This window comes from Mustela putorius, unplaced genomic scaffold (assembly GCF_011764305.1).
Source record: "Mustela putorius furo isolate JIRA1106 unplaced genomic scaffold, ASM1176430v1.1 tig00003983_pilon_pilon_pilon, whole genome shotgun sequence".
NCBI classification, from domain to species: Eukaryota; Metazoa; Chordata; class Mammalia; order Carnivora; family Mustelidae; genus Mustela; species Mustela putorius.
Window position 1 is genome coordinate 3,887,838 of NW_025422123.1, and position 21,951 is coordinate 3,909,788.

General features: G+C 45.3%; 1 protein-coding gene across 3 annotated transcripts in view; it reads left to right on the plus strand.

Annotated features, from left to right (window-relative positions):
* The first annotated feature begins 6,681 nt into the window (after positions 1 to 6,681).
* Positions 6,682 to 21,951, plus strand: part of CUNH6orf89 (chromosome unknown C6orf89 homolog) — a 48,844-nt gene continuing 33,574 nt past the window's right edge. The window contains exon 1 of one of the 3 annotated variants that reach the window (XM_013062931.2): positions 6,682 to 6,790. In XM_013062931.2, coding sequence (XP_012918385.1) covers positions 6,789 to 6,790 — 2 coding nt within the window. In that variant the 5' untranslated portion in view covers positions 6,682 to 6,788. Of the gene's footprint in view, positions 6,791 to 7,211; positions 7,317 to 14,146; positions 14,258 to 21,951 lie in introns of those variants that run through there. The other 2 variants (XM_013062934.2, XM_045071263.1) reach the window with 2 other exon arrangements.

A 21,951-nucleotide genomic window follows, 5' to 3' on the forward strand; every position in this document is an offset into this window, starting at 1 on the left:
AACCTTAGCTCCCGTAGTTGTCAGGTAGGAATAAGGGTATATTCAATGTCGATTCAATGTCGTAAAGATCAAATTGGACAGTGAGCAAGCCGGGCCCCCTCCATCTCTGTCCCCTTCTCGCAGAGTACTAAGAATAAGGTGTTCAGGTTTGTCAAATGAATAATGGACAGAAAGTGACATTTTAAACTGACAAGTGCTGGGTAATGTATGGTGTAATAAATTTTACACCCTCTGCAGTCTTGTGTTCATGTCCACTTTGTGATCCTTGAGCTGGACAGAAAAGTGATCATCATTCGTCTCTTCTGTCCTCTGTTATTTGAGTTCCCTTTCTCTGGGCCTTGTGTAGTTCCTTACTATATATTTTGTAAGGCTTAGGGCACAGTGAGAATGCACTAGGATTATACACAAGAATAGGTCAGTGTCTTGCTGTCTCATTCCAAAGCCCTTCCTCAAGAGACTCAGTATTTGTTGGCCTTTTTGTCCCCAAGAGAACATTGGATGACTACACGGAAGAACTGACAAAGATTTCGTTTCTGAGTTATAACCAATAGTCCACATGAAATTACTCAGAGTAGCTTATATGTACTTCATCTAGTCTGTTAATCTTAGTGTGTCTTCTGAAGAAATGTGCTTTATTAAAAACAAAATTATAAACTTCTACAGAAACATTACTTTTTGGGCTAGAGAACTGAAGATCATCCTCTTTCTCCTCCCTATAAAGGATACATCATCAAGACCTGTCAATTTTTTTTTCCCAAGATAACCCAAAGTATATTCCTTCCTTCCTACTCCCACTGATGTTTCAGACCTTTAACATTAGGATTATTTTAGAAGCCCCCTTGTAGGGTTCCCTGCCTTTTGGCTTTTCCCCCATAACCCATCCTAAGCACACACAGCAGCAGCCAAAGCTGTCCTCCCAAGTTATAGTATGTCACTTCTTTGCCACAAAATGTTAAATGGCTTCCCTATGCCTATTAAAATAAAGTCCCAGATCACTTGGCCTGGGTTTGAAGGCCCTTCGTCACTGGCCCCTCAATGGCTTCCCCAGCCTGATTTCCTACCATTTCATCCATGTCTTAACCAACTATACCACCCAGGCGTCCCTTATTTCATCCATGTCTTAAATGTGCCAGGGGCATTCCCATTTCAAGGCCTTTCCTCAGGCCATTCCTTTCCTTGCAAAGCTTCCCAAACCTCACCCATGCCGTTGTCCCAAGCCCTTCAGGAAACCTCTCTCCCCTTCCTGTCTCTAAGTAGACTTTCTCCCATCTTGGTTTTTAATCCTGTGCCACCTTTCAGATTTATATGGCCATAATAGAACTCTGATCATGTCACAACCCTGCTCAAAAACTTTCAGTGGCTCCCCACCACCCACAGATCAAAAGTCTTAGCATCAAGTTCTTTCTGGCTATGCCAAGCTGATCTTTAAACATTGTTTCTTCTTCTATAAGTAGCCTTGGCCTCACTCAGATTAACATTCTAGGTTCTCCAGATGTTCTCTTATCTTCCCTCCTCTGAATCTTCTTACTCCCATATCTTAATGCCTGAAATTTCCATTCTCAGCCTCCAATGTCTGAATCCTTACAGCCACTTCCAAGATCTCTTTTCTCCCTAAATCTTTTCCTGGAGCACCTACCAGCCACTATGCACTGAGGAAAATAAAGACGAGTCACAGACATTGTGCGGCCCCAAAGGAACTCACATCCTACGAGAGACAAATACAGCTACAAGGGAGTGGAATGAGAGTTATAATAAAGAAGCACATGGTACTTCCTGACCTCTGGTTGTTCCAGAGCTGGCTTTGCATAGTCAGAGATTTTTCTGAGAGTGATAAACTGCGCTGAGATCTGGAAAATGGTAGAGTTGGCCAGAAGCCAGGAGAGTTCTCTTTGTACATCTGAAACTTTATAAAGAGCTTGGGAAGTCAGTTTTTCTTGGGCCATCCTGGAGCTGAGTGTGAGGGAATCATAGAGGATCTTAGAACTTGATTCTGAGGCAATAGGGACATGTGAAGTGGAAAAATCAGATTTTGTACATTGAAAGTTGTCACTCAGGCTGTGGTATGGAGACTGGCAGGAGGGGCCAGCAAAAAATGGGCTTTCTTGAGCCTGTGGGCTCCCCAGAGTATTTTTTTTTAAGATTTTATTTATTTATTTGACAGATAGAGGTCACAAGTAGGCAGAGAGGCAGGCAGAGAGAGAAGGGGAAGCAGGCTCCCTGCTGAGCAGAGAGCCCGATGCGGGGCTCCATCCCAGGACCCCGGGACCATGACCTGAGCCGAAGGCAGAGGCTTTAATCCACTGAGCCACCCAGGCACCCCTCCCCAGAGTATTTTTAAGATTTCATTTATTTGATGGGGTGCCTGGGTGGCTCAGTCATTAAACGTCTTCTTTTGGCTCAGGTCATGATCCTAGGGTCTGGGATTGAGCCCCACGTCGGGCTCACCACTCTGCGGGGAGACTTCTTCTCCCTCTACCATTCTCCTACTTGTGTTCCCTCTCTCGCTGTGTCTCTCTCTGTCAAATATATAAATAAAATCTTTAAAGAAAGATTTTATTTATTTCAGAGAAAGAGAGAGCTTGAGCGGTGGGAAGGAGCAGAGGGAGCAACAGACTCTGCTGAGCAAGGAGCCTGATGTGGGGCTCCATCGTAGGACCCTGAGATCATGACCTGAGCTGTGAGGACAGATGCTTAAGCACCTGTTATTTGAGACACCCCAGAGTATTTTAAGTAAAAATTTAAATTCTGAATACATTCAGAAAAATGGACAGATCCTGTGTGTAACAGTTCAATTAATTATTATGAAGTAAACCCACCACTAAATCAAGAAATGTTTCCAACTCCAGAGAAGCTCCCCCTCCCAATCAGTACCCCTTCCCTGATGAAGGTAACCACTTTCTAAGTCCATAGATTATTTTTCTCTGTTTTTGAAATTTACATAAATGAAGTCATGAAGTATTTTTTGTGTGTCTGTCTTCTTTTGCTTATCATTTTTGCAAGCTATTACCATATTGTATGCAGTGGCTGTGTAGTATTCTGTTGAATGAATATACTACATGCCTTACACATTTCATTCCTTTTATTTTATTATTATTATTTTTTTTTAAGTAGGCTCCGTACCCGGCATGGAGCCCAGTGCAGGGCTTGAACTCATGATCCTGAGATCAAGACCTGAGCTGAGATCAAGAATCAGATACTCAACTGACTGAGCTACTTAGGCGCCCCTATACATTCTATTCTTTTTTTTTTTTTAAAGATTTTATTTATTTATTTGACAGAGAGAAATCACAAGTAGGCAGAGAGGCAGGCAGAGAGAGAGAGGGAAGCAGGCTCCCTGCTGAGCAGAGTGCCGGATGCGGGACTTGATCCCAGGACCCTGAGATCATGACCTGAGCCGAAGGCAGCGGCTTAACCCACTGAGCCACCCAGGCGCCCTATACATTCTATTCTTAATGGGCATTTGGAATATTTCCAGATTGTGTCTATGACAAACGGTGCTGCTATGAATATTTTTGTATGTATCTTGGTGCACTGTATGAGAATTTTTTGGAGCATATTTGTAGTAGAATTGCTGGGCCATAAGTTATATGTATATTGTAATTAACAGTTAACCAGACTGTTTTCCTAAATGGCTATAGCAATTTACATCCCTACCATCAGCATGTGATTTGCTTTGCTCCACTTCCTCATCAACACCCACTGTTGCTAGTAATTTCCATTGAAGCAATTTTGGAGCGTATATAAGATCTCATAGTCATTTCCCTAACAACTAATGATTAGTGAAGTTGAACACTTTTTTTTTTACACGTGTATTTGCCATTTAGGTGTCCTCTTTTGTGGTATTATCTTTCTGTGTTCAGATCTTCTGCTCATTCTTCTATTTGGCTGTCCAGTTGTCTTTTTTCTTATTGGTAGTTCTTTATGTATTCTGGATGCAAGCTCTTTGTTGGTTTCTTTCATTCTATAGGTTATCTTTTTCGTTCTCTCAATTGTGTCTTTTAGTGATCAGAGGTGGGTTTTGTAAATTTAATGTGGTCCACTGTGTCTTATCTCTTACAGAACATCTCAATTCTGACTAGCCACATTTAAGTACTCAGTAGTCACTTGTATGGCCATGGTATTGGACAGAGCTGCTCAAAAGTTTTCTTGTTTTGCTTTTCTCATGTAAAGCTATAATGCTCATAGAACTTATGTTGGTGTGTGGTGTGATTTGGAGTCACGTTTCATTTTTTCCTATATGGATATACAACTGACCAAAAGATATTTATTTATTTATCAGAACTATTTATTGAAAGCATTATCATTTCCTCATTCCTCTGTTGTACCTCTCTGTCTTAAAGCATGTGTCTATAGATGCGTGGTTCTCATTTTGGTCTCTCTGTTCTGCTTAATTAGTTTCCCTATCCCTGCATCAATATCACACTGCCTTTATAGTTAGCTTTATTAGTCTTGTTATGTCCCCCAAAATGGGTCCTTGATTAAAGGAGCGAGACTGAAAAAAAAAAAAAAAAAAAAAGGAGCGAGACTGATGTAAAGCGAAGGTTAAGCAAAGATTTATTTCTCACCAAGCATCAAGAATCATACTGACCGGCCAGGGCTGCGCCTCTTACAGAGAGAGGTGACCCTTCTCTGTTTCACAGACTAGCTTTTAAAGGGCAAAGGCCATGCGGTCGGGCCTGGCCACACACAGGTGGCCAATGAGATTGTAACACACACAGGAAACCCCACAGAGATGCTAGGTGACCAACTGAATTACAATTTACCCTAGTAGACATTTGAATCAGCCTATCACCTTGGTCAGAATTGGCGCCCAAAAGGTGCCCAAAGGGTGGGGCCCATACTCCTTGGTAACTAGGGAGACAGTATGCATCTCCCCACTGATCAGTAGTCTCCACCTGGCCTGACTCACCCTTGTATTCGGGCTTTGTTACCTGGAGCTGGTTTCTGGGACTTGTTTTTAAGTCGGTCCCCTGGGGGAAGGGGAGCAGGAACAGTTTAAGGGTTAAACAAGGTGGTTTTGAAAGACCCCTCCCCTAGAAGATAGATAGGATAACTAACCGCTTGTTTGCTTTTCTGTGAACCGCTGGCTTTTAGGTGTAAATTAGGTTATTAATTGCTCTTTTGCCCTTCTGTAAATGCTTGGCTTATAGAAATAATAGAAGACGCCATGATGGCATTCCTACCTTCCCCCTTCTTGTTCCCCCTCCCTGCCTCTCTCCTCCCGTGCGCGGGTCCCCAAAGCCAATCAGCAAACTCCAGGTATGCCTTTTTCAAAAGTTCTGTCAACCAATCAGTTGCGCCCCACCCAAAACTTGTTTGTACCTGTCTATAAAAACCCGGCACCACCCCAGCCGGGTGTGCTCAGCTAGCAGGAGCTGCTGGCCACCCGCAGGCGCCTGCGTAACAATAAAGAACCTCTTGCTGATTGCATCCAGTGGCAGTGTTGGATTCTTGGGTAAGGGGATCCGCGGGTCTTTCAGTTTAACCTCAATGGAAGTCTCTGGTTAAATAGGTCCTTACAGTATGGACTCAGTAGCATTTTGATTGCAGCTCTCTAAAAGAAAGCATTTAGGATCTTGGCACTAAAGACAGGGCAAAATAAGGAACCTGGGTTCAAACTGTGACCACAACACCCTTTGTGTAATCTTGAGCAAATTAACCTTTCCATAAACCTCAGCTTGGTTGGTATGAGATAAATGTTGTTGGGCATCAAGAAGGAAGAATTTACTTTGCACTTCAAGGTTCTTCCAGCTAGACAAAGAATCAAATTGACCTGCAAAATAATTAATAGAGGAAAATCAAATTTAGTTTCATATATGCAGGGCGCGCGCGCGCGCACACACACACACACACACACACACACACTCCAAAGACAGCCAACATAAGGCTTATAGGAGACAACCTGACCTAAGGAGAGGGGCAAGGATCTGGGGCTACAAAGAAGAGAAAGGCCCCCTTCTATTAGCAGGAAGGTGAGAGGAGTTGTTTGAAAAACAAAAGTCGTCCTGTAAATTTCTCAGGTAAAGAGGAATCTGCGTTAATAGCTATCTTCTTGCTACAGGCAGGCAGTTGATGGGGAAAGTGGAGAGCTTTTCCTAAAAGTGTTGGATTCTAATTGCTTTTGGTTCAAAATAATCATAATGCTAAATTCCCCCATCCTGGGGTGGCCTGACCTTGGCCCGTACAGAAACTATTTATATGATAGAGTAGTTGAGTTGATTTCACGAATACAAAGGGCTTGGCAATGTCTGGCAGAGTAAGCATCAATAAATATTCAGGAGTGGACTGAATGTGTGTTAATTTGAGTGATTGTCTGTCTTTGTTTTAAACGAAGAGCTCCCGGAGACTTGCCCCCCCAATTACCTAACCCTCCCACTCCCGCCCCTTAATGCCTAACACGCTGCTCGGCACGTAGTAGGGGCCTCAATAAAAGCTTGTTGAACGGGATCAGCGCAGCTGCGAAGCCCTGGTTGAGCGCAGCCAGAGGACAGACCCTGGCATGCAATGAAAAGAACCCGCACTGCAAGAACCTTACGCCAGGGGGAGCAGGAGCCATTGCCCTCCAGATATCGCGGGAGTTCGCGCGCGCGCTCGGCAACGTCACGGGTTCTGTTTCTGACGGAAGCGCGGGGCGTGAAGAAGGAGCTTCCCTAGGGCGCGCGGCCTCGGGGTGGCGCGGGAGTTGCTTCCGGGTTGCGTGCCCGGAAGCAGGAATTGTCCGCATATCCTCCTCGCCAGGCGGCCGCTGTCCCCAAGGCGGGGGGAGCCCGAGAGGGCGCGGGCCCCGCATGTGAGTGACTGGGGCCCGAGGCCGGGAGGGGGGAGGCCGCGCAGTGACAGCCTCGCCGCCGAGTCCGTCTGTGACATCCTCGCGCAGCCCGTTGCCCTTGCGCAAGGCCATTTCTTGAGCCTCAGGTGTTTCGCAGACTGCCTGCACCCCCGGCAACTTTCCCCTCATACCACCGCCCCCTCCCCCCAAGTCGAGGTTGACTCCTTTAAGATCTCTTTTCTTTCTTTGGCTCCGAGAGGCCGAGCAAAGTGAGGTCGACTCTGCTTGAACCTGTTTGGCAGGCGTCACGTTGGTGTCCAAAACACGATTGGCGCCTCGAAGTCTAGATTTCACTGCCCTTTTGACGGACTTCTGGTTTTTCTTGTATATTGGGAGTAGATTCCTCGCCCCTCTTCGAAACATCTTTTTGTAATTGTTACCGGTGGAAGCTTGCCCTGTGTCAATGGAAGGCCCTCTTCTTGGATTCCCCACAAGAGATTTAATACATGAGGATCCGCAGTGTGGAATAAAGACAATGAGAAGAAAGGTAGTAAGCACAAAGCGGTTTATTAAAGGACAGTACACTCAGAATGGAGTGGGCAAGTCTGGGGTTGGCAACTGCCCCGAGGCTACCAGTTTTTTTCCTTTTTAAGTAAGCGGGGTCCTAAGGACAAGGTAGTCTTTAATGGAGACTCCTCCTACCGGTGGGGAGGGAGAACTTTTGCCCTACAAGGTTCCTGCTGGACCGGTCTTCGCTGTCTTCCCTTACGCGGGGTGGGGGGGCAATTCTGAATGCAAACGTAATATAATAAATTCTGGGGTTACCCTGGGGCAGAAGTTGAACAGCGGAGCACAAGCTCTGCACCTGCTGCTCTTGGTCTTGTAGTCCTGGAAAGTTGGAAACCACAAAACCAAGATGTTTGCCCTCGGGTCTCTAAATGTAACCCATTTATTGCTGCCCTTGCCTCCAGCTCGTATGTAATAGCCTACTCTGCCATTCCCCCTTCAAAGACGAGGTCCTGAAATCTTTTAAGTTGGGGGCCGAACTCAATCTTCTGTAGTTGCTTCCTTCAGAACACGGCAATGTTTTCATTAGAGTCCTAATCTTTGCTCTCTGGGGCATCAGGCAGTGGTAGGAGATTAAGGCGGAGCAGGGGCTTGTGTCTTGGTCTTAGAAGGCTTGACTACTCTGGTCCAGGGGCTATGGTAGTTTTGATGTTCACTTGATAGGGGCTGATACCCTTGTTGCAGTAAGAGCTGAAGTTGGACCTGTCTAACATGAAAGGAGATGAGCTGCATTAAAAGGTGAAGAAGACACAGTCCAAAAAACAAAAGAAGGATCATGCAAAGGAGAGGTCCTGTGAAGAAGGGAAATATCCATGACCTAAGACCAAAAGAAAGGAGGCGGTGGATGTACCTGATAGGAGATGGGAAGTCTTTTAATACTTCTTGAACAAACCCATTGTTTGACATAAAAACATTATTCTTAAGCTAATGCACATATACCGCCTTGGGCAGAAGCAAGGATATTTAATACCCTTTGATTTTGGAGGACTACCCCTGAGTTGGTGGTCTAAGGTTGCCAAGACTTGCATACTTTTTTTAATGGATTTGCCTAATTCTTTTTTTTTTTTAAGATTTTATTTATTTATTTATTTGACAGAGATCACAAGAAGGCAGAGAGGTGGGCAGAGAGAGAGAGGAAGGGAAGCAGGCTCCCTGCTGAGCAGAGAGCCCGATGCAGGGCTCTATCCCAGGACCCTGGGATCATGACCTGAGCTGAAGGCAGAGGCTTTAACCCATTGAGCCACCCAGGTGCCCCGGATTTGCCTAATTCTTGAGAGAATTGGGAAGAAAGGACAGTCCTAGTGATCCCTGTGGCCGATCCTGTGGCTGTTTCCAGGAGGGTCCCTAGTAAGAGGAGTGTAAGGACTTCCTGCTTTGGATATGGATGTTTCAGTTACAAAAGAGTGGAAAACTCTTTGAGTACTTCCTATGAGGGTTACATCTGGAGCCAACCAGGTAAAAGAACAAATGCCCTTACATCCATTTGGAAGGGCTAGGTATGTCTGAGTTACACAGAGTCCCTTCTGAGGATGCAGGTAAGCCTTGGTTAGGATAGGAAATAGGGCGCCTGGGAGGTGCAGTTGGTTGAGCGTCATACTCTTGGTTTTGGCTCAGGTAGTGATCTCAGGGTTGTGAGATAGAGCCCTGCACTGGCTCCATGCTCCGCTGAGTCTGCTTGGGATTCTCTCTCCCTCTGTTCCTCCTCCCCTCCTCAACTCAAATAAATAAATCTTTCAGAGGGGAGGGGGAAGAAAGAAAATAAAGGGACTTCCTCAGAGGGAGTTCTCCAATGTCCAGCAGTGGCCCTAAAGGGGACTGAAACCAATATGAAGGCAGGCAAGGGGTAATGACTAGATGTACAGTTGTGATGGGCTGTTCAGAAAAGAGGTTTGGCAGTGAGGATTCCAGAATATGTTCTAGGAATTTTTCCAGTGGGAGATAGGGCTGTTGGTAGGTTGTGTTGAAGAAGATTACTTGGGCTGATAGATGGCCCTGACATTATTGAGACATGGTGGACCCAATGGGGGGCTTGATGGTGAATTTTGGGGGAAGGTTAAAAGTGGGGTATTTTAACAGTGTTAAAGTAGTGATCAGAAACACTTTCCCACTTTCCCTGCTGAAGTTAGGTTGAAATGCAAGGCACTGAGAAAAGGGAATAGAACCTACTGGAGTCTCAGATGATGAGCTAGCACTAACATAGATTGGGAAGGTCATATTAAAAAGTTTGAGTTGAGTATGCAGCAGTCCCACAATAGCAGGTATTGGGAGGGGCCTCTGAGCATTTAGGATTTTTCTGCTATGTTCTGTGACCTTTCTTTGGAGGTTTCTTGCACTTACAGGGGGCAACAAGGTCCATGTTTGTGTCCAAAGACAGGTATAGGTGGAACTAGTGGTGCTCTTGTTGGTGGCCCACAATGAAGCAGGTACAGGAATTATAGTGGCTAAGTGGGGTCCCACACATATCCAGCAAGAGGAATTGGTGGTGTTGAGATAGCACTTAAAAGTGTAAGTGATGGGTCTAAGGGGTTAGAAAGTTGCATTCTTGTGTGGTCCAGGGCAGTGTGAGAATTATCAGGCAGAAGAAGTGAATGTGGTCAAAGAGGTACCCATGGATTTCTTTAAGGGTATAGTCTTAGAAGTCCCCTGGAGGAACTTTGACCACACTAAGGTATTGGATATAACAGAATAGAGGATTTTAGGACTTATCTGAGATGGCCCCTTTTTGAAGAGTATGTTCAGAGGCATCAGGGTCATCCTCTTCGTTAGAGGTCAAAGCAGGCTTGACTGGGAGAGATGGATCCAACTGGCAGTTTCTGGGACCATGATGACTGATATAGGGTAGGGCTGAATAAAAGAAGAGTAGAGGGTCCCTTCCATAAAGGAGTTAGTTGGGATCCAGGAGATCCATCTTTCCAGGATTTAATTAGGACCTCATCTTCTGGTTGGAGTGGGGAGGTTGGGTTTCAGTGGTGTGGCTTTGGTAGGATCTGTTTTTCCCATAGAGCCTCTCGAAGGCACTAACTGAATAGAGCCCTGTCCCAAGAACAGATGAATTTTAGCTTGGTGAGTTGGCTATTCACTCCCATAACCAGACAGGAGCTGAAGGAAAGCTTATACATAAAAGAGGTTAAGATAGAGTAGGTGGCTCCCGTGTCCAAAAGAAAATTAATTGTCCTACTTGCCACATCAAGGGTCACCTGAGTCCCATTGCAGTGATGGAAACAGTGAGTTGGGGAGCCTATTGGTGCCCTAGGGCTCCTCAGAGTGACAGCTAGTGGGGATGGTGGTGACAGAAGGGATTCTGAACCTCTGGTTCTCCCATTAGAGGGGCAGTCTCTCCTCTAATGTCCCATTTGAGGACATTAAGAACAGGCCATGTTATAGACTTAGGGACATTCATCTCTCCAGTGTCCCTTTTTGCAATGGTAGCAGGCTCCTTTTGGTGTCTCCCTTTTGAGGGGGGTGACCCTAAGGTGATGACTGCTGTTGCAAGGCCACCAGGAATTGAGCCTGTCTCTGATCCTTATGTTTTTCTTTTCCCTTTTTTTCCCTCCTGGTCCCAGCTATAGAACACCAAATTGATCACCTTAAGGAGTTCAGAGCTTGGGGTGTCTCGCCTTAGGGATAACTTTTGGAGTTTCTTCCTTACATTGGGGGTGGTCTGAGTGAGGAGTCGGCCATTAAGAACTGTAAGAACTGGGATCAAGGTTGGTTTGTTTAGTTAGTCTCTCTTAGTCTTTCCATAAAGGCTGCAGTGTTTTCTTCCTTTCCCTGGTTTATGAGAGCCAGCTTATTATAATTAATTGGCTTTGATTGGCATCTTTTCATTCCATTTGTTAGATAGATTGTAAGATGGTCTCGGGACCATTGTCCTTGTAGAGTCTCATAGTTCCGGCGAGGATCTGTGACTGGCACTGCCATGGTATCTGGCAGAACTGTGAAGTTTATCCCCAAATTGGGTGGCAGGCTCCCCAGTTCCATCTCAGTCTGCCTTGGAGAGAGTCTGATTGAGAATGACCACTGTGTCCTTCAGGACAGATCAAAAATTAGTGCCAAACTGATATGTAAGTGTCAGGGTCCACAGAAAAATCTCCCAAGTCCTTTTGGACTTGGTGGAGAACACTCATAGAGAATGGAGTTTGCACCCACATGGTGGTTCCAGTTGGACCAGCCATTTCCTGGAAGGGACACAGAATTGGAAGGGGCTTATTAGGACCTGAGGGGGTTGGTGGTCCCAGATATGGGGATACTGGATCATTGTTTTTGGGCTATGGTAGGGTTTGGTGGGGCAGTGGGGCTTGGGAAACCTCCTCTGACGGTGGGGAGGGGGCTTACGGCTTGGGTCTGTGAGGAGAACTAAAGAGGACAGCTCAATATTGCAGGTTTTGAAAAGCCTAGGGTTTGTTTAAGGAACATGAAGTCTTAGATCTAAAGGATCTGAGACCTCTGTCCTTAGTCTCTACAAGAGAGGTCTAGCTATAAGATGGTGTTAAAAGATTTTTTCTTAAGAGAGCAAGAGAGAGGGGCGCCTGGGTGGCTCAGCGGGTTGAAGCCTCTGCCTTCGGCCCAGGTCATGATCCCAGGACCCTGGGATCGAGCCCCGCATCGGGCTCTCTGCTCAGTGCAGAGCCTGCTTCTCTCTCTCTCTCTCTGCCTGCCTCTCTGCTACTTGTGTTCTCTGTCAAATAAATAAATAAAATCTTAAAAAAAAAAAAAAATTAAAAAAAAAAATTAAGAGAGCAAGAGAGAGAGCATTAGCAGGGGAGAAGGCCAGAGGGAAAAGGAGAAGCAGACTCCCCGCTGAGCAGGGAGCCTGATGTGGAGCTCGATCCCAGGACCCTGGAATCATGACCTGAGCTGAAGGCAGATGCTTACTGACTGAGCCACCTAGTAAGATGGTGTTATAATCCATTGTCCTATTGGGGGGCCCCGTTGCCCCATCTCTTCGTTTATATTGGGGCCATGCTGTATGCAGAAAAGATGAACGGTTTCCTCTTTAAAGTTTGGGGGTCAGACATTCCAGTTAGCAAGGAAGCATTCCGGGTACATCTGACAACCAGTTTCCCAGTTTCCCATCTGTAAGGGGATAGCAAAGAAGAAGAAGTGGACACAATATTCCAAGAATGTCCCCATTGGAATGTTGTGTATCTGGAAGGGAGATGGCCTTCTTCCGTGCCTTTTTTTTTTTTTTTAAGATTTTATTTATTTATTTGACAGAGAGAGAGATCACAAGTAGGCAGAGAGACAGGCAGAGAGAGCGAGGGGGAAGCAGGCTCCCCACTAAGCAGAGAGCCCGATGCGGGGCTCGATCCCAGGACCCTGGCTTTAACCCACTGAGCCACCCAGGTGCCCCTTTCCTCACTGCTTTGAAGAGCAACCCCGAGGGTGTCCCCCTAGGAGAGGCCCACTTCCTTAATTAATATTACTATAGCCTCTCCTTTCTTTACCTGCCTCCTCGCAATTGATGTGCCCATGAGGGAGGGCATTGGTATATTTTATGGTTCCTCTCCCCGAGTGCCAGGATATGTGCCCTGGCCCTCAACATCTATGTAGTTCCATTTACGGATTTCATCCCAGGGTATTAACTTGAGTTTGAGTAGGTACAAAGATTTGCCCTTGCCTTATTGGAAATAAACTTCCACACGATACCGTGATAATCATGCACCCACCTGGGATTTAAGTTTTAGAGGTTGATTGATTGAAACCATCGTTCCAGAAAGGGGGTGGGGGGGCACATGAGGAGGTCTGATATGAGGCAACAGAAAAAGTAGAACTCCTGGTTAGATGGATCGTCCAGGAGGCTGAATGAGTATGAGGATGGACGAAACTAGCAGGTGGGACAGCATGTCCTCGGGTTTTGAGGGTCACACAGTGAGTGATGGCAGAAGAGGTGCAGGAAAGGAAGAAATGCAGACAGTAGTAAGCAAATTGCAAAGTGAGTGAGAACTGACATCCGAGAAAGTAAATCAGACATGGGTCCTCTAGCCCCATCGGGGTGAGGACTATCTTACCTTGTGCTGGAGTTACCGATGGAAGCTGGTCTTGTGTCAATGGAAGTCTCGGTTCTTGGATTCCCCTCCAAAGATCTATATGAGGATCCGCTCTCGAATAAGGACACTAGGAATGTACCAAGCACAAAGCATTTTATTAAAGAATAGTACACTATCAAGATGGAGGAGAAGGTGATTTGACGACTACCGCAAGGCTGTAGGGAGCACTTCCTTCCTGTGGCGTAGAGCTGTGGAGGAGGTCGTCTTTAATGGAGGTTGCGTCCGACTCTTTAGAGACTCCTACCCGTGCGGAGGGAGAAATTTTGCCTCTAAAAGTTTTCCACCGGAACTATCAAGGCCGCCTGCCCCGCCCCGCCCCCGGGAATTAGGCAGCGGGAGAAACTGCAACGCAAACGCATCACAATGACATTTGGTCTGCTAGCCCGGTAAAGTTGGAAGCCACAGGGTTTGTCTTTGTTTTAGACGAAGAGCACCGGGAGGCTTTAAGGACTTGCCTCTCCCAATTACCGAACCCTCCCACTCCCGTCCCTTAATGCCTAACACGCTGCTCGGCACGTAGTAGGAGTCTTAATAAAAGCTTATTGAACGGATCAGCGCAGCCAGAGGACAGACCCTGGCATGCAATGAAAAGAACCCGCACGGCAAGAACCTTACGCCAGGGGGAGCAGGGGCCAGTGCCCTCCAGATATCGCGGGAGTTCGCGCGCGCGCTCGGCAACGTCACGGGTTCTGTTTCTGACGGAAGCGCGGGGCGTGAAGAAGGAGCTTCCCTAGGGCGCGCGGCCTCGGGGTGGCGCGGGAGTTGCTTCCGGGTTGCGTGCCCGGAAGCAGGAAGTTGTCGGCTTACCCTCCTCGCCGGGTGGCTGCTGTCCCCGCGGCAGGAGGAGCCCGAGAGGGCGCGGGCCCCGCATGTGAGTGACTGGGGCCCGAGGCCGGGAGGGGGGAGGCCGCGCTGTGACAGCCTCGCCGCCGGGCCCGTCTGTGACATCCTCGCGCAGCCCCTTGCCCCTGCGCAAGGCCATTTCTTGAGCCTCAGGTGTTTCGCAGACTGCCTGCACCCCCGGCAACTTTCCCCTCATACCACCGCCCCCTCCCCCCAAGTCGAGGTTGACTCCTTTAAGACCTTTTCTTTCTTTGGCTCCGAGAGACTGAGCAAAGTGAGGTCGACTCTGCTTGAATCTGTTTGGCAGGCGTCACGTTGGTGTCCAAAACACGATTGGCGCCTCGAAGTCTAGATTTCACTGCCCTTTTGACGGACTTCTGATTTTTTTGTGTATATTGGGAGTAGTCCTCCCCCGCCCCCACCGAACATTTTTTTCTAATAGTTGTTAAGGAATTTTCTTTAAGTGTGGACTTGGTATGTGATAACAGTAGCATCTAGGGTTTCAGAAAGTTGTATGATTTGGTTTATTGACCCGATGAGCTGTTTGTAATCACCTTTTAGTACAAAAATCGTGTTCCGTAGTGTTTTAAGACCGTTAGCCCTGTTGGCGCACCTTTTCATGTTTAAGAGCCTGCACAGCCTTGGTATTCGCGAGTACATTGAAAGTGTACAGTTTACACTGTACATATACATATACATGCAGGTATACATATATGTGTACATATGTACATATACACATCTGTACATATAAAGTGTACACTTTATAATAGAAACTACTCCCGAATACTTACTATTCTGACTTCTTCAGGGTGCTCATTTGGTTGTTCCCATGGTGGAATCTTCTCCCTTAATAAACGTGTGTATTTGAGTTTATCACACTTTTTTTTCTAAAGAACAACGGAAATACAACTTTTGCTACATTGAAGTTTTGACTGAAGTTCACATAGTCCAACTTGCATACCAAAGAGTAACCCTGTTTGCCCTCTTAGGTCTTTCTGCTTTGGACCAAAACAACTTTCAAGACCCACTTTGAATCCTTAGTCCTCTACAGCTGCCCCACAACACCACAGATTGTCTAAATGGGAGGTTCCTAATCTCATCTAAATCCTTCTTAGGTTGATGTATTTTTAAGAATAAGAAGAATAAAAGGTAAAATGAATCAAGTATTAGATCAATTAGTTTGGGAAAAGAATGATCACTTTAGGTCCTTTCTATAAATTTGCTTAGTAGACATTGATCAGTTTTCATGTCCCTGAGGTGAATTTCATGTGTGTTTTTAGTTTCTTCTGTTTCTCCATTATTCTTGCTTTCAAGTGTTAAATAACAAAAATTCAAATGAGCAAATTTAAAGGTATAATAGGCTTTATTAATTCATTAATCAGGCAACATCCTATCTAGCAAGTAGAGGGGAGCTCCTAAGGGGTACAGAAAAGGAAAGGTTTTTATTTATTTTTTAAAAGATTATTTATTTATTTATTTGACAGACATGGATCACAAGTAGGCAGAGAAGCAGGCAGTGAGAAGGAGGGGAAGCAGGATCCTGCTGAGCAGAGAGCCTGATGTGGGGCTCGTTCCCAGGACCCTGGGATCATGACCCCAGCCAAAGGCAGAGGTTTTAACCCACTGAACCACCCAGGCGCCCCTAGGAAAGGTTTTCAAACATTGAGGGAGCACCTGGGGGCCTCAGCTGGTTAAGCATTCAGCTCTTAATTTTGGTTCAGGTCATGATCTCAGAGTTGTGAGATCTATCCCTGTGTTGGGTTCCGCACTCAGCAGGGAGTCTGCTTGAGATTCTCCTACTCCTCCCCCTCCCCCGCCAACGCACGCATGCACGCTCCCTCTCTCCCTCCCTCCCTCTCTCTCTCTCTCTCAAAATAAATAGGGGGCGGGCCTGATGGCTCAGTCCGTTAAGCGTCTACCTTCTGCTCAGGTCATGATCCTAGGGTCCTGGGATCAAGCTCCGAAATCTCCGGGCTTCCTGCTTATCGGGGAGCCTGCTTCTCCCTCTCCAGATTCCCCGTGCTTGTGTTCGTGCTCTGTTAAATAAAAAATAAAATCTAGGGATGCCTGGTTGGCTCAGTGGCTTAAAGCCTCTGCCTTCAGCTCAGGTCATGATCCCAGGGTCCTGGGATCAAGCCCCACATTGGGCTCTCTGCTCAGTGGGAAGCCTACTTCCTCCTCTTTCTCTGTCTGCCTCTCTGCCTACTTGTGATCTTTGTGTGTCAAATAAATAAATACAATCTTTAAAAAGAAATAAATACGTAAAAATAAAAAGATCTGAAATATAAATAAATAATCTTTAAAAAATAAAGGTAGAGTAGAATAAAGACTTTGTGGGTTTTTTTGTTTTTTGTTTTTTGTTTTTTGGCAAGGTCATTCACCTATGGGAAATGGGAAGAGTTTTATCAGTAAATTTTCTAGCACTGACCAGAAATTCCATGTTGGCTGGTTAAAGTTCTGGGGGGTTTGAAACTGCAGTTAGATTAGGTGTTAAGTTTTGGTTTACTGACTTTACCTAAGGGACACCATTTTGGGCCTGTGATTTTCATCCTCTCCCCCCCCCTTTTTTTTTTTTTAAGATTTTATTTATTTGGGAAAGAAAAAGCATGAGCAAGGGGAGGAGCAGAAGGAGAGGGAGAAGCAGACACCCTGCTGAGCATGGCACCCCCCGCCAATGTGGGACTTGATCCTTGGATCCTGAGTTCTTGACCTGAGCTGAAGGCAGACACTTAACCAACTGAGCTACCCAGGTGCCCCTGAGATTTTCTTTTCAACAAAAACAATGTAGTGTGAGGAGACATGGAAATAGGTATAATATAGAGTGATTGAGTGTGTTTAAGGTTCAAAGGACAAAAATCAAGGCAGGAATAAGGAGTTCACTCATTGGGAATTTATGGGAGCTAGACTTTGTAGCAGAGGAAATTACTTGTGCAAAAGCAAAAAGATGTGAAATGGTATGGCAGTGAAGCATGTGAAGAAGGAATGAGAAATGAGACTGAACAGGTAAGCAGTTGACCAGGTCATAAAGGGCCAATGCTAAGTAATTTGGGCTTCATCTTAGGACAATTACTAAGTATTAAATTTGGGTATTGGGACACATGTTTTACATTCATCTTTATTTATTTTTTTTAATTTTTTTTTTTTTATTTGACAGAGAGAAATCACAAGTAGATGGAGAGGCAGGCAGAGAGAGAGAGAGGGAAGCAGGCTCCCCGCTGAGCAGAGAGCCCGATGCAGGAATTGATCCCAGGACCCTGAGATCATGACCTGAGCCGAAGGCAGTGGCTTAACCCACTGAGCCACCCAGGCGCCCCTACATTCATCTTTAAAAAACATTTTATAAAATAATGAAAACTCTGAGGCTTAGATTAAGAATTATTTTATAAATATATATCTATATAAATACATAGATTAAGATTTATTTTATAAAATGCTATGGCTACACAGTAGATGGAAGATCAAGTAATTATCCATCTTTTCCCAACTCCATTTGCCTTCTTAACCCATTGTCTACACTGTTGCATAGCAGGTCATGGGGATTCAAGAAAGTTGCTTTATTTTGTTTGTTTGTTTATTTGAGGTAGAGAGAATCTTAAGCAGGCTCCATGCTAGGCCTTGGGTTTTGATCTTGATCTCACAACCCTGAGGAAATGACCTAAGCCAAAATCAACAGTCAGACACTTAACCAACTGTGCCACCCAGGAACCCCCTCAAAGAAGTTGCTTTATTTGTTTACTTATTTTAAAGATTTTATTTGTTTATTTGACAGAGATCACAAGTAGGCAGAGAGGCAGGCAGAGAGAGAGAGGCGGGGAAGCAGGCTCCCTGCCCAGCAGAGAGCCTGGTGTGGGGCTCTATCCCAGGACCCTGGGATCATGACCTGAGCAGAAGGCAGAGGCTTTAAACCCACTGAGCCACCTAGGTGCCCCAAGGAAGCTGCTTTAAATAGATGAGTAACATGAACTAATTCGTGTTTCAGAAAAATAATTTGTGGAGAGAGTAGAAGAAGGATTGGAGAGGAGAAAGAGGACTGGAAGTGTAGCAATAAAGTATATCTTTGTGATGGTCCATGGGAGAGATATTGAGGGCCTTAACTGCCATTAATGTAGAGCTAAAGGGAAGATGATGAAGGCAACTATACAGGGGGTGGAATTGAGGATTTAGGGATTGGTTCACTGGTGGTGATGAGGAAGGTGGAAGAGAGGTTTTAAATCTGGAGAACTGGTGTTTCTGTTAATTACAAACTAATATAGTAGGAGAAATGGGTTGCAGGGAGGAAAATAGTTTTGGACACATTACATATAAGAGACAGTAGGAAATTTCGGCCATGGTGTCCGGTAGGTAGGTAGATGGATGGGTCTGGAGTTCTGGAAAGTTGTAGACTGGAGAAGAGATTTGGAATCACTAATAGATGGCAGTTAAAGCCATAGACGGGTATGAGAAGGTCAAGGACAGCTGTGATAAATGCCACATTCAGGGGCATAGTCTCTGAGAAAAGAGAAATATGCCAAGGTTTGAGAGCACTTGAGAGAGAAAATAGATAGCAGCAGGTTCTGCAGAGAGGTCAGGTAAAGTGATAGTTGAGAAAACATCCAAAACCTTTGGACTTGGCATGTAGAGAGCCATTGGTGGCCTGAGTGAGAGCATTATTGGTGTGAGCAGGGCAGTATAATTTCAAGAGGTTAGTAAACAAATGGAGATCTGAGAAAAAAGGTGAAGTGATGCCCTCCCCCCATTTTTTTTTAAAGGAACTTGGCTCAGAAGGGAGGGAGAACATGAGCACTGGAATTCTAGAGAGGAAGGGTTTGTTGTTTTAATGATAGAAACTAGAGAAGGTGAGGATAGGAACAGGTAAAAATAAGTTTTAAAATGGGATGGGGGTTACTGCTTCAAATATATTCCTATCATAAAGGACAAAAAAAAAAAAGGGGGGGGGGCCAAGATCTGTTCTAGATTAAATAGTCCAAAGAGTCATGACAGCTAGTTGTGATTTGTGACTGTTGATTGGATCTTGGGTTTCTAAAAAACTATATAGCCTTTTTTTTTTTAACAGAAATTTGATTATGGTGTGGATATTAATCTTTTATTTTAGTAGGTATGATAATTTTGCTTATTATTAAGTAGAGCAGTGTCCTCGTTCTGAGGAGACGCATGCTGAAACATTTAGAAGTGATTTCATGATGTGTTGCAACTAACTTTTAAATGATTCTGGCAAAAGCAGAGAGGAGACAGATAAAGCAGATTTGGCCAAATGTTAACAGTCTAAGGGAAGGATATACAAGTGTTTATTGTAGTATTTCCGTTTTTCTGGAGGCTTACAATTTTTCAAAAATAAGCAGCTGGAAAAAGTGGAAGAGACATATTTTCAGTGAGCAAAGAAAGTGTCAGACTCATCAAGTTTCACTGGACAGAGGTGTCCAGAAAGAGGACTTAGTCAAGTGATGATAAAACTGCAAAAAAGTAGGTGTGCTTGGGTGGCTCAGTTGTTCAGCAGCTGCCTTCAGCTCAGGTCGTGATCCCAGGGTCCTGGAAAGGAATCCCGTTTAGAGCCTGGTATTGGGCTCCCTGCTCAGTGGGAAGCCTGCTTCTCCCTCTCCCACTCCCACTGCTTGTGTTTCCTCTCTTGCTGTGTCTCTCTCTCTTAAATAAATAAAATCTTAAGAAAAAAAAAACAACTGCAAAAAACTATTCCGTCAGTTGTACATTTTGAGCACTTTTTACATTTTTAATTCCTGCTCTTTTAAATCCCATTGTTTTAATATTCATCGACTATTTTTTCTTTAAATATTGTATTTGTGGGTGCCTGGGTGGCTCAGTGGGTTAAACCTCTGCCTTCGGCTCAGGTCATGATCTCGGGGTCCTGGGATCGAGCCCCACAAGGGGCTCTCTGCTTAGCGGGGAGCCTGCTTCCCTCTCACTCTCAGCCTGCTTCTCTGCCTACTTGTGATCTCTGTCTGCCAAATAAATAAATAAACTCTTTTAAAAAAATACATTTAATAAATAAATAAATATGATGGAGTTTTTTTAGTGGTTTTTATTATACCGAAGGCCGCATTTTTTTCATTTTAGTAGAACTTCTTCAGTTAATGGGAATCCCTGGATAAAATAGAATGGAATTTGTTCGTAACGCTAAGGAATGGTTTTATCATACTGCATAGCTAGCACTAAAGAACCTGGTACTGAAAAAAGAAAATTTAGTATCGCTCGGGATATTGTTCCCACTATTGAAGATTATGACATATTTATTTACTTATTTGTTTATTTGACAGAGAGAGATACAGTGAGAGAGGGAACACAGCAAGGGGAGTGAATGGGAGAAGGAGAAGCAGGCTTTCCGCTGAGCAGGGAGCCCGATGCAGGGCTTAGTCCTGGGATCCTGGGATCATGATCTGAGCTGAAGGCAGACACTTAACGACTGAGCCACCCAGGCGCCCCTGGGACATATTTAGATGGGCTTTTGAAACTTTCTTTTTGAAATATAGCATTTTCCCTTTCATGTTTTAGCTACATGCATCAGAGATGCTAGATGCATCTCAGAGTTGCCTAACTGGCACAGCTGTTTAGTTTGGTAAACCGTGACCCTCCAGGGTGATGTCAAATCAGTGTTTGGGACATATTTATAACTCTAAAGGAATTCTGTATTAGACAGGACAAAGCAGAAGTTGACATTAGGTCTGACCTCTTTTTTTTTTTTCTTTTTTTGAAAGATTTTCTTTATTTGAGAGAGTGAGAGAGAGCACAAGCAGGGGGTGGCGGGGAGGAGATGTAGAGGGAGAGGAAGAAGCAGGCTTCCTGCTGGGACCCCTATGTGGGGCTTGATCCCAGGGTCCTGGGATCAAAGGCGGACGCTTAACTGACTGAGCCACCCAGGCACCCCTTACTCTGACCTCTTAACCTGTTTTCTACTTTAAATATTTTTGTTGATAAGTTCTGTCAGGGTCATTCTGTCAGCTGTGCCTCTGTCTTTTTCCTAGACTGAGACCCAGAAGGAATTGTGGAGAACATCTCATCAGAGTTGTCAGTGGCTTCCTTCTCTTCCTGAGATGCTCCTTCAGAAGCAAACAGCCTCCTGGCTTACTTCTCCCCTCACTTCCACCCCGGCCTCCCTTGAAAGGAGACTTTCTTAACCTCAGCACTCTTAACAGTTTAAGTGGGACAGTTCTTTGTTATAGGGGGCTGTCCTTGTAGGATGTTTAGTCTTTACCCTCTAGATGCTAATGGTGCCTTTCCAGTTTTGACAATCTAAAATGTCTCCAGGGGCACCTGGGTGGCTCAGTGGGTTAAAGCCTCTGCCTTCGGCTCAGGTCTTGATCCCAGGGTCCTGGGATTGAGCCCCGCGTGAGGCTCTCTGCTCAGCAGGGAGCCTGCTTCCTCCTCTCTCTCTCTGCCTGCCTCTCTGCCTACTTGTGATCTCTGTCTGTCAAATAAATAAATAAAATCTTTAAAAAAATAAAATAAAATATCTCCAGACATTGCCACATGTCCCCTGGGGAACAAACTCTTCCCCAGTGGAGAACTGGCGAAAGCAGTGTCTCCTAATTGGGGGTGTGCCTTTAATCAACAGGGAAGAGTTTGAATACTTCTGCACCTGGATCCCACTCCCAGATGTTCTAGCAGTTCCTTCTGTCCAGGGTGGTGCATGATACCTTGATTTTCATAATTGTGCTGGTGACCCTGCCTGTGCCCTTGCAGGTCTAAGCCACTGTTAGGAGTCAAGCTCAC